The sequence below is a fragment of the Pholcus phalangioides genome, unplaced genomic scaffold (assembly GCF_987345545.1).
Source record: "Pholcus phalangioides strain wild (caught in Gottingen) unplaced genomic scaffold, Ppha-v1.0 ptg000007l_1, whole genome shotgun sequence".
NCBI classification, from domain to species: Eukaryota; Metazoa; Arthropoda; class Arachnida; order Araneae; family Pholcidae; genus Pholcus; species Pholcus phalangioides.
The window spans coordinates 40,758,557-40,775,563 of record NW_028301600.1 but is presented as its reverse complement, the minus strand read 5'-3'; the positions used below and the strand labels follow the sequence as shown (position 1 = coordinate 40,775,563).

At 35.9% G+C, this 17,007-nt stretch overlaps 1 protein-coding gene across 1 annotated transcript in view; it reads right to left on the bottom strand.

Annotated features, from left to right (window-relative positions):
* The window catches only part of spel1 (DNA mismatch repair protein spel1), a 156,009-nt gene that overhangs the window by 1,074 nt on the left and 137,928 nt on the right, over positions 1–17,007 (bottom strand). The window contains exons 27-29 of the mRNA XM_089233222.1: positions 16,250–16,342; positions 11,892–11,966; positions 6,133–6,210 (exon numbers count right to left, since the gene is read on the bottom strand). Of these exons, the coding sequence (XP_089089348.1) occupies positions 6,133–6,210; positions 11,892–11,966; positions 16,250–16,342 (246 nt within the window). The remainder of the gene's footprint in view (positions 1–6,132; positions 6,211–11,891; positions 11,967–16,249; positions 16,343–17,007) is intronic.

Genomic DNA, 17,007 nt, shown 5'->3' with positions numbered 1-17,007 from the left:
AACAAATCTGCTCAACAAGGCCATGGAAAAAGTGAACTGCAGTAGGCATTTTTGTTTCTCAAAGCCGCTAATAAAAATTGTTTAACCTTAATGAGGTTAGAAGAATGCAGCAAACCTCAAACTGCTTATGTTGTTAGCCATTTCATTTCGAAAGAACCGCTGATGTCATAAAGGGCAAGTACCAGATTACACGTTACATCAACAATTGAGAAACTAAGATAAGGATAATAAGCAAGAAAATACACTGAAGATACATTCCGCTTATACACACTATGTAACGTCACACAGGTGTGATGATAGTGACATGATTTACATAGCATTACACAGAGATGCCATTGAAGCGCTATAACGGGTCAAATACCCGGAATTTTGGAAAAGTTTAAAAATTTTGTTCACGCATCCTCTGGGATGCATTCTTTCCTAGTTCTAAGAAGAAAAAAGTACAGAGAAAAACCTTCCCTTCTTCCCTTCCCTTTCTTCTTTTTACCATGTATCATGATCGTGCGACTATATGGCATAAATTCATCTTGTTCCTACAATATTGGGAATGCACATTTTTTTTTAATTTAATGGTAAAGGATTGGAACGCCCGTTCAAATTATAAAACTTTCTCAATATCATGAAAAAAACCGGATCTGTAAAAACTTGACATTGAATATCCAGTTTTGTCATCTAGCTGCTACGTGGTAGTCACCGTTTCGCTTCGCAAAAATCACGGGTGTGTATGCAGAATCGACTTTTGGAGGGGCACAAGGATCTAATTCTTCACAGAAAGCCTGGATCACTAACACTCAAAAATAATTTTAAATCAACAGATAATATAGTATAAAAGAAATTATTTTATTCCAATATTTAGCTTTTATTCTCTAAAAAAATGTTTTTAGTTTTTGATCTTCGCAGGGGGTGGGGTGGGGGGAAGGAGAGAGGCCAATCATACCCCCCCCCCCCCCCAATTTTGCTTTTGGTGAAAATTCGGCTTTGGAATCCACGATTGTGCAATGGTAATCGGCTAAAAATGTGATTTTCTAAGGGTTTCGAATTTTCAATTCCTTTTCTTTGAAAAAACTTCTGGTTGCCATGGCGATCACACAGACCTACAACACAAATATGTATGCATTAAACTTCAAATGCACTCATTACCAGTTTGGAGGATAGATGCAGGGCTGCAACTGGGAGGGACCGGCGGGTCTAGTGTCCTGGGCTCTGGACTACAGGGGGGCACCAAATTCACCCTTTATAACTGCTTCTTCTACATTACATGGGTGTGCCAAAATGTCTACTTGTCCCGTTTGAGAAAGTATCTAGTTGCGGCACTAGATAGACGGCACCACCTACTGAACACAAAACGCGACAAATGCTGGGCACACACACATAAGCACATTGTTAAGTTTCTCAAACACAAATCTGACATAGCTTCCATATTCAGGTGTTAAAATATGTGGCAGTTAAATGGCGACAGATCAGAATGGTGGACCATCAGGGAAGGAAAATAAAATCATTTTACCAGGAAAACCAAAGTATGAATAGGGAATCAGAAGTGTCTGAGAGAGGCAAGAGAGAATTTAATTTGCTTTAAATTTGATCAGAAGATATTGAAAGTGCTGAGATTTTTTTAACGAAATGTAAAATCAATCAGAAGGGAATTTATAGATTGGTTATTAGTAAATATATAAATGTGTGCCTTCAACTGTTAATTAAAGTGGATCCTGCTTATAACATTTTTCAAAAAATCGTCATAAAAACATTGTAAATAGGAAAAAACTTTAAACAGGAAATCTTAATGAGAATTACTTATTGTTAGGACCACGAAAATAAGTTGTAGTAAGTGGAAAAACGTTATAAGCGGGATGAACTGTATATTTGTTTTAGATTTATTACATGTGCAGAATTCCATATCCAAATTCCAAATTCTCAGTGCTAATGAGCTTCTTTGCAAGCTTTTCCTACTAGTAGACAATGAAAGTAAATGAACCTTTGGATAAAACATGTTTTTAGAAATGAGTTACTTGATTCACAGATACCTTCTTCTCCTACCCAGAACAAGACCCACCGCTCAGTCTCAACAAAGAAATATAAGCAGGTGATCGAAGACCTGGGGCATGCTGGAAGAAAATTCATAGAGATACCAGTGAATTATGGGGGACATAATGTTTTCAAGATAAATTTTTTTTGAGAGGCCCTTTTCACTCAAAAAGGGTTCAGATTTTTCAAATAACCTGAGTCCTAGGTAAATAAGAGTACAGTGGCATCTCTGATTACAAGTGATGTCAACACTCAAAATATCACATCAAAATGATGCTATTTGGTCATGATTTACATGAGAATGGGAAAAGAAAATATACGATCTGTTGAGGTTGAAACCGCACAAAGGTAAATATGGAAACATTTTCTTATATTACAACAGTAAGCATTGTCAGTTCTATATAAGAAACAGTCATTAAACTTGAAGATGCACCCCTATGTTTGTGTAGGGTAAACGACAAGTAGGGACTCTACTAATGAGCAAAAGTAAAAAGCAGGCTTTGTATACTATACTATTTTATTTCTCCAAGTGACGATGCTTGGTGTGCGACTGTCTGTTTGTGGTTTTCTAGGGTCATTGTTTATCTTTCATATAGTAAAATTTTGTTATAACAAGTGCTCATAATCACAGAAAGAAATTGTTGCCATAACAGACCTCTCATTATCAATGAACTACTATTTTTTGCTCTGGCAGGTAGAACTTTGTAATTCTTTACCTGTATTAAAAAATTGCCTATTAGAATATTTCATTCTGGTATTAGCAAATGAACAGGATTCCAATAGTGAAATTAATTTTTGACTGACAGTTTGCTCTCTAAAATGTTTTTGCACCAAATTTTGTATTCTCAAAATGATTTAATAACCAAAGGATCAAAATTCTCAATTAGCATCTCATTGTTCAATTCCATGACCTCATGGACTTATTAACCCTCTTTGGTTCACTCCCATAAAAAAAGTATTAGAAATTTTTTTATTTCAAATATTTTTAATTGAAACAATACATCAACAAAGGAATTTAATTAATTAGAGGGGATTTTTCAAGTAGCTAAAATGGTTAATTAAGCATGAAATATAAAGTTTGTCTACATTTTACAATCATCTATAAACAGATAACATCTTTTTTAGCAAAAGGTGAATATGTGTTATCTGAAATAAAATTTCAGATAACACATATTAAACACACTTCCCTCAATTTAATGCAATTGTATAGATCTCTGAGCCCGTAAAATTTCAGCAGCTCTTAAAAAATGAGACTGATGAGGAATCAACTCTTTCTAGAAAACAGTGTTGTACTTATACAGCCATATTTTGGACTGAAATGACACTGAAAGATGTGCTTTCTAAAATACCAAAAAGATTGAGAAAAGAAATTGGTATAATGGGTTTTTTAATCATTTATTAACAGTATATATTCAAATATACACATGACCATAGAAGGTTGACATCTTTTCACTGATCCAAAGATTTTTTTTAAGCATGACAGCTCTATACAGTGCCCTTTGGAACAATTTGAAACTAAGTTCTGGTCAAATATGCCCAGTGAAAGATGAGTATCGTCTGTCAGTCACTACATGTAAAAACATTTGAAGGTCACATGTCCTGTATCAAACTCGTTATTGGTAAAGCCTAAGTGTTGGAAAAAGGGTAAAAAAATTTGTTTCTGTGTCCATGTTATGATAGAAGTACCTCAGAAAAATGTTTACAAGGAGCATGTGGGATGATACGTGATAATAGTGAATAGTACTCTAGTTTAATTTTGAAGAAAAAGAAAAACAGCATTTTTCATTTTTTATTATTATTTTATTTTTTACAGACATTGGCTTAAAGCTCACCAGTAGTGATGATTGTTCAGCTTTGCTATGGGGAGGAGGGGTACGCCTCGGACAACATAATCAAAATACAATAAAAAATAATCATTCAAAAATTTAATTTTTTTTAATTTTAATTCAAAGTTATTAAATATAATACCTCAGAGGCATTGAAACCTAGAGGTTTCAGGCCACATGAGCCCCCCTCCCGAAGCAATGTTCCAAGGTCGCAGAGTACCTTAATAATTAATGAATATTCAATGCAATCCTAACCTGCATATGCACATGTGGGCCATATATACAGATGTCTAGCAACCTCTATCCGTTTTCTTCGTATCAGAGCTCCTACGGCACCAAACGAAACATTCTTTCTGACCGCGAGCTCAACCCTGCACTATGCAAATGAAACTGGGTCTGGACCCACCACACTGAACCACTCAAAAAAGCTTTTTTTAGCCCAACGCATGGGGCAGTTTTGACAGAGAACAGGTTTTTGCACGTTTGGGCATTGAGTAGACCTAACACCTTCTATAGCAGAAAGCCTCCTCGCGAAGCTTGTGACGTCACTGAAGTCGTCCATGTCGCCTAGTCATTGAATACATTGCAAAAAAGGTAAAGATTTTGCATATGTCAGTCTGCTACATCCAATGGCTATGTGTGGAATGGACGACTTCAGTGACGTAGAGTCTTTCTGCTATAAGTGGTGTTGGTAGAGCGCGGTTTAGACGCGGCTTTACAGATTGCCTTCCGCGAAAAACAGATCGGCTCCGAGTTTGTCTTCTCTCGAACTCTCTCACACATGCGTATACAAGTTCATCGTTACAATAAAGATCGATGCAATTTTATAAAAATAATAAAAATGAGTAAAACACCACAAGAAGCTCAAAGACTCTATTTTTTTAATCCGATTTCTGTAGTATTGAGAGTGTCTCCCATAGCTCAGTAGTTCATTATGGCCGTCCGTAAAAACTACGGACAATCCATAGCAGTTGGCAACTCGGTTTTTATGTTATAGTGACAGCTTAATAATTTTCACAAAAAAAACTCACTGTAAATACATATTTTTTGCATCTTTAACATCAGCTTTTTGACAATCTCTCACAAATCACTTGTAATAGTGAGATTCTGGTTATAAGTAGAGTTACCAACCATCCTCCTTTTGATGTCATTTCAAGCATCCTCCTACGCTTCGGAAAATTCACATTTTTTTGTCCTCATTTTCAGGTTTCCCCGGAATTATTTTCTTTCTTTCTGGGGAAAATTTTTTTTCTTCTACTTTGAAACACATATTTCTCTATTGGTATGAGTGTTTTGTGATTTTTTTTTCCCAAACACATTCACCAATAGCCATCAAAATTCCCAAAAATTCTGTTTCTGCTGTTTTTAGAAGTTCCATTTTTGAGTTGGGAAAAATTATTGTTGTGGCCGGTTTCATTGGTCAGAATAGTGGCGTCATCTATTGGGGAAATTGGGATAAGTAACGTCACTAAGGGTACGTGTGCAGATGTTCTCCTTTCTGTTTTCGGATCTAGTAACATTAGTTATAAGCCATATTCGTTATACCAGAATCTCACAGTAGTTTAAGAAAAGGTTCTTTTTGGAACCCAGTTTATTTCATATGCTTGGAGATGTGAAATGTTATTACAGGTATAAAGGGTTTAAGGCAGGTCGTGCAAGCATTTTTAATTCATCTTACAGTCAACTAGGTGGCAGAGCCTAATTTTGTAACCTTTATAGCACAGAGTGGGTACTAATTTCAACTAATAATTAGCACTCTAACTATTTTGGCAATGAACATCAATCCTCTAATCATTTCTTATGTACATATATAAACAATGAAGTTTCCACAAAAAAAAAATACAGTCATGTCAGTCTATATTTAATTTTAATTCCATTCATATGAAAAGAATTTATTGAATGCTTGTTATGTTACTACCAGATTTTTGGCATTGGAGCAATGTTAGATGAATTCTCATTTTTTTAAGGATCAAGATTGATTGATTGATTTATTTATTTATTTTATGTGTACGTGTAGTTTTTCACATTAAAATGCTACCTTTTCCTTAATTAATTCACTGCCATTTTCTTTAGTTAAAACTACCACCATCACAACAGAATCAATATGAAAATCTATCAAAGCTTATTTTTGTTGATACTTTCTCATCCCTAAGTTATTTGAGATTAAAAAAATGGAATGTGCTAAAATAAATCAGAAATGTTTGAATTAAAAAAGAAAACGGTCTAAAGGTCTAAAAAAAAAAACCCCTACATATTAGAAAAATACAAAAAGCCTTAAAAGCACCTCAGCTTTCAAATCCTTTGATAACCTTTCATAGAAATGGAACGATTCAGCAGAGCTTCGATAGCTGTTCACTTTTTCCTGCACAAGGAAAAGGAAAAAAGCAAATAAATAGAAAGTAACTTTTCACAACATGCAAAAAAAACATTTTTTTCCAATCATATAAAATAACAATACAGTAAAACTCTATTATACCATGCTTCAATGTATTGCAGAATTTGATAGAATGGTTGCATCTCACATCATATTCCTTGTTGCTTCAACATTAAAGAAGAATCTCTACTTTTATAGACTAAAAATGCAGGTTTTTTCATTCAAGACAAAGAAAAATTCCTTTTAAACTTGAGAGTAACAGTTTGTCTCGGCATCGCACTTGTGCTACTGATTGTTACATGGTTGGAAAAAGGGTTTTTGGCTAATCAAATGATCCCTTTTTTGTTAAGAAATTGTGAGTTAGAATGAAGCGTCTAATGTGTATAACGAATTACAATAATTTATAGACTGTATGGTGCATTTCATGGATATCTTGAAAAAGTCTTCCGGAAGAGGAACTGTGAATGTAGTCAGTTGAAAGAAACTGGCCCAGAACTGAAGAAAGGGACTTTTTTTTCATCTTACACATGCCCTCAATGTAGAAAAGCAATTGCACAAAAATAGCGCTACACATATAGCAGTAAACATACACAGAACACAGAATGAGCACGACCAAGCTCTGTCGCTTACATGACTTTAGCTCATTGCCCCAGAGGCTGTGGTCGTGCCAGAGAAAATTCTGAAAGACAAGGAGGGAGATTGGGGGCTCCCTTTTGTAGGCCAATGTATATTCATTAATCGTTATACTTTTGTTAATCATTGTGACAATATACATACAATAGTAAACATACACAGGTATCATTTGCTATAAGGTGATTTTTAAAGTTTATTTTAGTAATTCCAGCCTGCTAAATTTGGCGTGGAGTTTAACTTTAATCCTGGAAATGTGTTTGCAAATTTAAGACATACAGGGTGTCCATAATTAAAAGATCCTATTTTAAAATAGCCTACAGGCAAAATCAATCATAAGAAAAGTGTGAAATTTTTGTGGAGGACATCATGAAGTGATGGGAATTTGTTTCGGGGGGGGGGGGGGAATTGGTTGCACATGTCACCACCAAAAGGCATTTCACTTTGAATACCTGTAGTAAACATGTAAATTTATGTGATGTCATGCAGCAGCTGTTATAAAACTTAGAAACATTCATGGAGATCTTGTTTCTCAATGTGTTTGCTGCTCACAATGATGATTAGTTTACAAGATTGCGTTTTCTTGGTCAAATTGTTTTACCAAAACAGCAATTCTGCAGTAACTGCTCTACAAAAATATTGGACTTGGAAGAGGATTCGAAAAGGTCCAATGAATTAAAAATCTTTGGATTATGACAACAAAATTTGAAACCACAGGACTGTTGGCTGTTCGTTCTGGAAGAGGAAGAAAACCTGTTTCTATAGACGCAGTACAGGAAGTTTCGCTTTAGGTGGAAGAGGACAGAGATTCAAATTCTTGTGATAGCACTAGTGTCAGGTGTGTAGCACAGGCATTGGACAGGTCACGTTCAACTGTCCATAAGATCATATGAAAAATATCATCCGATATTGTCCGTACAAGCTTTCACTTGTGCAGCGGTTGCTTCCACTTGGCCTACAATGATAAATTATTCAATCATTACCCTTCACTCATAGTTAGAAAAACTGGTTGCAGATGGCAGCACTACACATAACAAGCATTACACAGAAACAAACTTCACACCAGGTTTCACTACACATACATGCACATTCCAACATGTACCGATTCATTAGAGGTTCTACAAAGGAATATAGACGAGGTGCATGTCTGGTTTAGTAGTAGTTGCTTCCACATGATTATGATGCTCGACTCAAGTTGTCACTGCAGTTTATAGCTCGCGTTGAGGTTGCTTCAGAATGGTTTTGGAATATCCTCTGGACAGATGAAGCACATTTTCACTTCGGGTGGTGCAATGTAGTAATCCATGCAATTTTTGGATTTGCGGACATTTGAAACTTCTAATAAGTCGTGACAATCCAAGAACTTTACCTGACCTTAAAGGCAGCATTTCACACCACATGCTGAGCATTTCCCCCACACACACTTCGGTCAGTTGTGGAACATGGTATCTGAAAATGATGGCCATCATGTGGAACATGTTTTGTTGCAGTAACAATTGTGAAAGTGTTTAACAATTGTTAAAATTGTAAATGTTTGCCTAAATGTGTCATTTATTAATAAAACGCCCTCTGGTGGCAACATATGCAACTAATTTGTTTTCCCCCTAAAACAAATTCCCATTACTTTATGAAGTCCTCCACAAAATTTTACAATTTTCTGATGACTGGTTTTGCCTGTAGGCTACTTTAAAATAGGATCTTTTAATTATGGATGCCCTGTAACATGGTTAAATCCTTTGACAACGAATTACACTGGATTTGATGATGTAGCTGAGACAAATATGAGAGAAATTCTCAGATACAACTCACCAGATCTCACTGATGAACAACATTTGAAACACACTGACAATGAAATGAGAAATTTAACCAAAAAAAGTGGTTCTAGTGAAACTAGAATTTTAATATTTGCGAGAAATATGTGGAATATTCTCTGGCTTTGCTACTGAAGTCTTCATAAGGAGACAAAAAACGCTGCTAGTCAGCTGAATCCCAACTGTTTCATTAAAAAAAATTATCAGCCTATCATACCAGACTCTTCAAGAAATAAAACATCCATACTCACTAGAATCAATCATAAGTAGTGAAGACAGAAAAAGTGTTAATTTAATTCATTCATATAGCCTAAATTCATAAGTTTGAATAACTAATTCATTAAAAAAAGTTCCTTTGCTGTTGACTTCAATTTTTTAAATCCTGCTGAAGAAAACCAACCTCTCATCCTCATGTTTCCCATGTTAAATTCAACACATTTTATGCAATTTCGTCTGACAATTTTCAGAATCAATCACGTTAAGCGAGGGAAGCCTGTAATGCTATTACCCATACATTAACATACGAGTGATAGCAACTATTATGACCTGATTAGGACATTGTGAACTGAGTGCTGAAATTTTTGTCAACAACAGAGCCTTCTGACCTGCTATGTAGTCTTGCAGGTTGAAAGCAATAAGTTATAGAGAAAAATGAATCAGGTTCAATTTTAGCATCAAAATATGTTACATAAACCCAAGTTCTGATAACTATAAAACATTTTTTTCCCATGTTAAGATATTGGTCTGTTCTGTACTTTGCAAAAGTGATAACAATACCCAAATGATAACATCTGTGATTTTAATGAGCGGCATCCACTGTATACAGAATAACATTTTCTATTGTAACTATTCTTGATCTCCCCCCAAAACACCAGTTATCACTCTCTGAAAGAACTTTCTAATTATGGCCCTACTTTGAACTTATTGCATGCATACCTCGGATATCATAAATACCTTAGAAAAAAACACATACATTGAAACCTCGTTAAGTCGTCACCCTAATAAGTCGTCATTTTTCTTCAGGGCCTTCCACCTCTCATAGACAACAATGTTATTAAACCCTTGTTTACTCGTCGCAAATTTCGGTTAACTCGTCACTGAAAAAATTTGAGAAAGTGGAAAAAATCTTCGCCGAATTGTTTCTGACAGTCTTTTATCAGGTAGTTGTAAAGAACCATAATCGAGATAAATCACAAAATTCTCGTTTCTTTTGAAGAAAACTTTTCAAAAATAAATTTCAAAGCATTCTGTTTCAGAATTATATATATATATATATACAGTGAAACCTCGTTAAGTCGTCACCCTAATAAGTCGTCACTCCAGTTAAGTCGTCATTTTTCTTCAGACCCTTCCAGCTCTCATAGACCACAATGTTATTAAACCCTCGTTTACTCGTCGCTAATTTCGGTTAAGTCGTCACTATGAAAAAGTTTGAGAAAGAGGAACAGACTATTTTTATGGCTACCATTAAAAAAGAGCTTGTTAACAGCATTGCCATATGCTTAAAAGTCACCATAAAATCCTATTTACCCAAACGGAACAGTTTAAGTAACGAAAGTTACGCTGGGGAAGTTCAATTGCCGACTAAGGTTTTTGGAACGTTGGGGACTGTTCAAGCTAGATCTCATTTCTGCATGGGCTGTACTGGAGAAACTGGAGAAACCGCGAGACACCAATGCTCTGTTGCAAGAAGCAATGTAAGCACTTCGTCCCCCCCCCCCAGGGTATCCCCAGCAAAACCAAAATTTATTGATACGTCAAAGTGTAAACACATAGTGCAAGGAAATAAAAAATTATATAAGTCGAAGAATCAAATGAATCAAGTCAAAGTGCAACAGGCACAGATAATAAATAATCATAGAAAGCATAGGCTCTCATAATAGGGCTTGAAATTTAAACAAAATATCTTTGTTGAAAAAAATTAGGCATTCTTTCCCAAGTTGAGGTCTTCTGTTTACTTTTCCCTGTCCAGGGCCCCTCCACCAAGTCAAAAGTGTTCGAGATTACTTTGTAGTTGCATCATGAACTACTGATGAAGAATTAAAATACTAAAATAAAATTTGATGTCTCTATGTAAAATTAATGTGCAATAGAGAGTTAGTTCTATTATGAAGAAAAGCTACTTATAGCTTTAGACTCACAGTTGCTCTGTTAGTCTAAATTAAAAATTACTAGTATAAAATCAAAGTGTACAGTACATTTTACCAGAATAATTTAAGTAATAAGAGATAAAAAGGTAAAAAATTGCTATCATTTATTCTTTCGCGATCTATAAATTTTATTAATATTGTTATTTTGATTCAGATTCATACTTTAATAAATTTCATATTACTTTAAATTTATATGATTTTCACAACATTGCACATTGAAATTGACAGCACTCCGCTTAAGTCATCACTACACTTAAGCTGTCATAATTTTTCGATAACTTGAGGTGACGACTTATCGAGGTTTTACTGTATATACACTTTCTTGAATACAGAAATTCACTAGAAACGCCCATAAGAATTTTTATAAGGTACATGTAAGTTCAGAAGCATTATTGTTTCAAAGCAAATAAAGTTAATATTAAAAAATATCTGGATAGATAAGGATTTTTTTTATTATGTTTTGTTAGTTCCCCAGTACATTGCGGCAATTAAACATTTGCACAAATTTGAAATTGAAATCTGTATAAACCATAATGTTACCACAGCGTTTTCTATTCCTAATTGTGCGAATGAAATGCCAGGTTCTCTGAAGATTATGACTATAACTTAGAAAAATAACCTAAAACTTTTTATAACTTCTTCCTGCGGCCAACTGTGGCCAAGAGTAGATGGGAAAAAATACATGTGAGAGTTCTCTCTCTGTTCTTCCCCTAATCGAGATGCTTCATTGCAACCCTATAAATGGGGCTACTAACTTTTTCTCCTTTACCTCAGTATTATTTTCTTTTCTACCTTACTATGTTATGAAAAGTAAAAAAAATGCAGCAAAACATGTATACGGTAACGATGGCTGGGGGAGGGGGGGGGGAAGAAAGAAAGGAAAACCTGCTCCGCTTATTTTTACCCCTTATTTCCTACATGTCAATAAAGATATTGGTCTCAGAGATTTATAGTTGGCACTTCTACTATATGTTGTTCAAATTTGTTGCCAGAATATAAAGGGGTAAATAAAAAAACTTTTCAAATATCAATGTCAGTCCAAAAAAATATGCTTATGATAAATTAAAAAACATGTAACCTGTAGTATAGGAATCCTCACTCTCCAATATTCATATTTTGAAAGCTTTATTTTCTTAAGCTCTTCCATGAAACCCTATATCAAATGGTAAGATATTATATTTGTACACAACTTACAAATAACAATATTGCAATTTGTAATTGCACAGCAAAAATGACTATCACATTGTTATTTTGCATGAAATTAAGTTTATCTTTTCTAACTTGCTTGAGTTCCCTAGAACCCAGGGCGTTGTACCAGATTCCAATGTTTATAAAGAATCATTTGTGAGAAACCGGTTATATGAGTTGTTTGACTATACAGGGAGAAAAGGCAAATTTCGGAACCAGCTCCATGAAAAAGCAGCATTTTCCCTATGTGCGTTTGTAACATGACGATCTGGGAACCCTCATATTTTCCATCTTTTTCCTTAATTAGTTACTTTGGACTCCTAGGACCTCTCGGCTACCAGAAACCACCCAAGGATCCTGCAGGCATACCGACTCGAGCCAGTTAGTTCATAAAGTCCAGCAGTCAGAGGGTAGGGTTGTAATATGAGGTGCCAGCGGATCGCCGCTAGTGTATCATTGGGGTTCCATGGATCGCTGGTGGGAGCCCCCAGATGAGTCGTTGTCTACCTCAGTTAAAGAAATAAACGTGCAATATGTTTTTCATTTGAAATATCAGGAAATATATCTATATGCAAATTTATGAAATATTTACCTTCATGGCGATGGTGGGCTGTGGACCACTTTGAGGTCAATAAATGTCATGAAAATACTCAATCTATTCGGCCAGGTCTTCAATGTTTACATTTTCATTGTTGCCAGATCCTGAATATTATAATTGTGCAATATTGTTTTATTTCATAAAAATATGCAAATAAGATTTTGTCTCTCACAAAATATTATGATGACTACAGTGTTGTTGAGTCTCGACGCTGATTGGTTCCTGTGATAGTGTGAGATGGGGACTTTCCCTTTATATACTAGCAGTGTGCTGTGTACAATCGCATTTCATTCGAGTGGCATCTCTTCCCACTTTGTTTTGTGATCTCTTGGAGCTGTGCATGAGTCTCATTTCTTCCAGCGTTCTTTTGGAGCCGTGCATTGATAATCCAGCATCGTGCTTCGGCACCTAATGGTCCGTCTTCTCCTCTTGGTGGCCATTTCTCTGCTTGTGCAGAATTCAACTGGAAGGTAATGGTTTCCATGTAAAAGCTCATTCATATTGATGCCTCTCATCAGCGATGGGACCTAGCTGAGGAACAGAGAGACGCAACTACTACATCTTCCCTGGACTCTCTCTCTCAACACTGTTCCTGTGGGACTCGCATCGCTGGGAGATGCTCAAGCACTTGGACTATTCGGCTGAATAATGAGGCAGTGATTCCTGTGATAAATGACATCCTGAAGGGTGCCCCGTCGAACAGATTGGGTGAGAACATTCTAATAATTATGATATTTTTAACACTAAAACTCTCAAAGAAAAATTATTGCACTGTGTTCAATTTTAAATGATTTAATTGTAAACTTTAAAATTAATATTGTTAATAAATGATTTAAGTGGAAAAAAGTTGTCATTCTTTACTGCAGCCCGCTGATGATTTATTTGTTGGAAAACAAAGAAAACAATAATAATGTTGGAGAGACCTGAATCTCCAACACATTTTACCAGACAAGTGACTAGGATTCTAGCACTCCAGCTTTTAAGCATTACTCCTCTCTCACACACCAAACTTTCATATTTCCTGAGTAGCGACATTTGCATCTGCTCTTGGCAGATGTTTATGAAGTCATCCAAGAACCAGTAAAACTCCAGCTGCCCACAGAAAGACAAAAGCTAGTGTGTAGAACTGGTAACAAAAACATTGCTTCTTGCTTATTGCCTTAACAAAAAAGATTGGATTAAGTTGATTTTAATTTTTTCAATGTTGGCTACATGTTATATGCTGGAAAAGATCAGTAAACCACGGATTAAAGAGATGACCAAAATTTTCACTCACCATTTTAAGTAATTTATCTTGCGAAGTAAAAAACATTTTCCATCATTACAAAAATTCTGTTTTATTTTTCAGAGCGATACGTTTTTATGTTTTAATCGATAGTTTGCAAATTTAAATTTTTTTTATGAAGAGATAAGTCTTCAGTTTTGGAGAAGAAAAATCATATATTCAATTATTATTACTTTTAATTATAATAAGCAGAGTTGCCAACTGCTATGGATTGTTTGTAGTTTCTACAGATGGCTGCACTCAACTACGCAACAATGAATGATACTCTCAATATGACGAAAACAGTTTTTTCTTCAAATATGCATAGATTGATTTTTTTTTTTTTTTTTGAAAAAAAAATCTGTTCTCTTTGGGTCTCTTGTTGGGTCGACCTGCAAGGAATACGTGACTAGCTTACAATCCAGGCCAATGCTACAGCATGACAATGAGCAAATAACAAACTTATAATATCGGAACTTCTAAATTGGGAAATTTGAAAAGTATATATAAGGAATATATGAAGTCTGTCCTAAAGGAGGGCTCATGCTTTTTTTGAAATCTCTTTAGTTGTAATCGTTGGGTCATTTTCCAACAAGACATGCAATCTCAGCATCAATGCTGGAAAGCGAGATCAAATATTAAGGTAAAAATTTGCAAAACCACTTTTTTTACAGGTCAGAGTATAGCAGGTGCAGTTTTATTAAACTATGTGAGATGTCTTTCGTTGTGGTTCTAACACTCTCTTTTTCAAAAATTGTGTAACATGACATATATATATACACTGCTGGCCACCGTAAATGCAACACCCTGAAGGAAGCATGCAAATAATATGAAATTTACAACATGCATTAGCGGAGGTGAGATATGCAAATGATTAGAATTTCAGCGCAGACGCACATCACGCGCGCCTGTGGCGCCACTTCAAAGCACTATTTAAGGCTTGGAGATTTCTACGATTTGAAGTACGGCAATTCAGTTTTTCTTGTGGTTTTTTCAAAAAAACGATCAATTATGCCTCGTAGAAAACAGCGATCATCTTTTGATCAAGTATCCGAGTTCGACAGAGGAAGGATAGTGGCCTACCGAGATTGTGGATTATCTTTCAGGGAAATCGGTAGTCGTGTTGGACGAAACCAAACAACTGTAATGCGGATATGTGATCGTTGGATGCAGGAGGGTACGACGGACCGAAGTGTTCGATCGCATCCACCTCAGTGCACCACTTCACGTGATGACAGGCGTATTGTGCGTATAGCAGTGACGGATCGCTCAGCCAGATCACGAACCATAGCACAGCACATTCAGTCTGTACCGCATCATCCAGTGTCTGCGCGTACCATTCGACGCCGTTTACAGCAGAGTGGTCTGTCCGCAAGACGTCAATTGCTTCGTCTACCCTTGACGCAGAACCACAGACGTCTCCGCCGCCAATGGTGCGATGAAAGAAGGATGTGGACGGCACAATGGAATGAAATTGTCTTTACTGACGAGTCACGCTTCTGTCGGCAACACCACGATGGTCGGATTCGAATCTGGAGACACCGTGGAGAGAGGATGCTGAACAGCTGTGTTATGCACCGCCACACTGGTCCTGCATCGGGTATTATGGTATGGGGCGGTATTGGATATCACTCTCGCACTCCTCTAGTACGCATTGCCGGTACTTTAAAAAGCCAGCGCTACATCACCGAGGTGTTGAAGCCAGTTGTCCTTCCTTACCTTCAGGGCTTGCCCACAGCCATATTTCAACAGGATAATGCGCGACCACACGTGGCACGCATTGTCCAAAGGTTCTTCGTCAATCGCCAGATTGAATTGCTTCCCTGGCCAGCTCGCTCTCCGGATCTTTCACCGATAGAAAACATGTGGTCCATGATTGACCCAGATTACATCCCCAGCTGCCACACCAGATCAACTTTGGCAACGCGTGGAAGCTGCTTGGTCTGCTGTACCCCAAGAACACATCCAAAGTCTCTTTGAATCAATGCCGAGGCGTGTGGCAGCGGTGATCTCCAACAATGGCGGCTACTCTGGCTACTGATTTTGGCAGGAACCACACTTCACAGAAGTCTATAAATTTAATCATTTGATGCTTGGTCAACATGTTATCTACAAAATAAATATTGTTGCGATATCTCTTGTCTTTCTTGGTGTTGCAATTTGGGTGGCCAGCAGTGTGTATATATATATATTTATTTATTTATTTTATTTTATTTTTTTTTTTTTCCTTTCTGGAAAATTTCTCCCATTTCTTTCAAACCTAAACCAACCATTCATTGCAATTTAGTGGTCAATTGGTGTAGGACTTACTGATCAAATAAACGCCAATGATGTCAGAGACAATACTCTGCAATGAGAGTTGAAATATATGTTCAAAAAACAATACCTTAAATTCATCTTCATTGTCATCATGTAACATTTTCCTTTTAATAGGCAGGGGTACCTGTTGATATAGTTTCGAAAGTTTCTCTTGATATCCCTGTGTACAACAGTAAAAGAAAAAAATTATATCAGAAAACTTTTACTTTTAGAAAACATCTTTCTTAAAAAAAAGTAAAATTATTGTACTTCATGTCACTCTCATATAAAAATTTTAATGACTTTCTAAGAAGGAGCATTTTGGAAAAAATGCAAGCATATTACTTAACATACGTAAAAAAAAAGTATATTGATATCAGAATCTCCATAATTTCATACTTTGAAACCTATATTAAAAGCATATTTATGAACTTGACTGTTTTGAAGACTTCATTATAGTATAATGATATTTATATAACACTCTCATTTAAAAAACTTTTACAAATAAAAATAAAAAATCATTCTTTAAAAAATTTTATATGAAAACAAATATAAAAAACTGAAAAGGCTTTTTAAATATATCACTTTATAAGCAATGGAACCTAGGGGCTCAGGCCACTTGAGCCAGCATCTCCATGAAACTTTGCAAGGTCACTGAGTCCCTCATTAACTCATGATATTCTTTCAATGTAACCTCCACATGCATCGCACTTCGGGTTGTATATACTGACATCTGAAAACACTAGAACTTTTCCCCTGTGAATGTTTTCTTTGAATCAGAACTCCTGCAGCAACCGTGAAGGAATATTTTTTTAAAGCTATGAAGGTGCACCCACACCGGGTGAG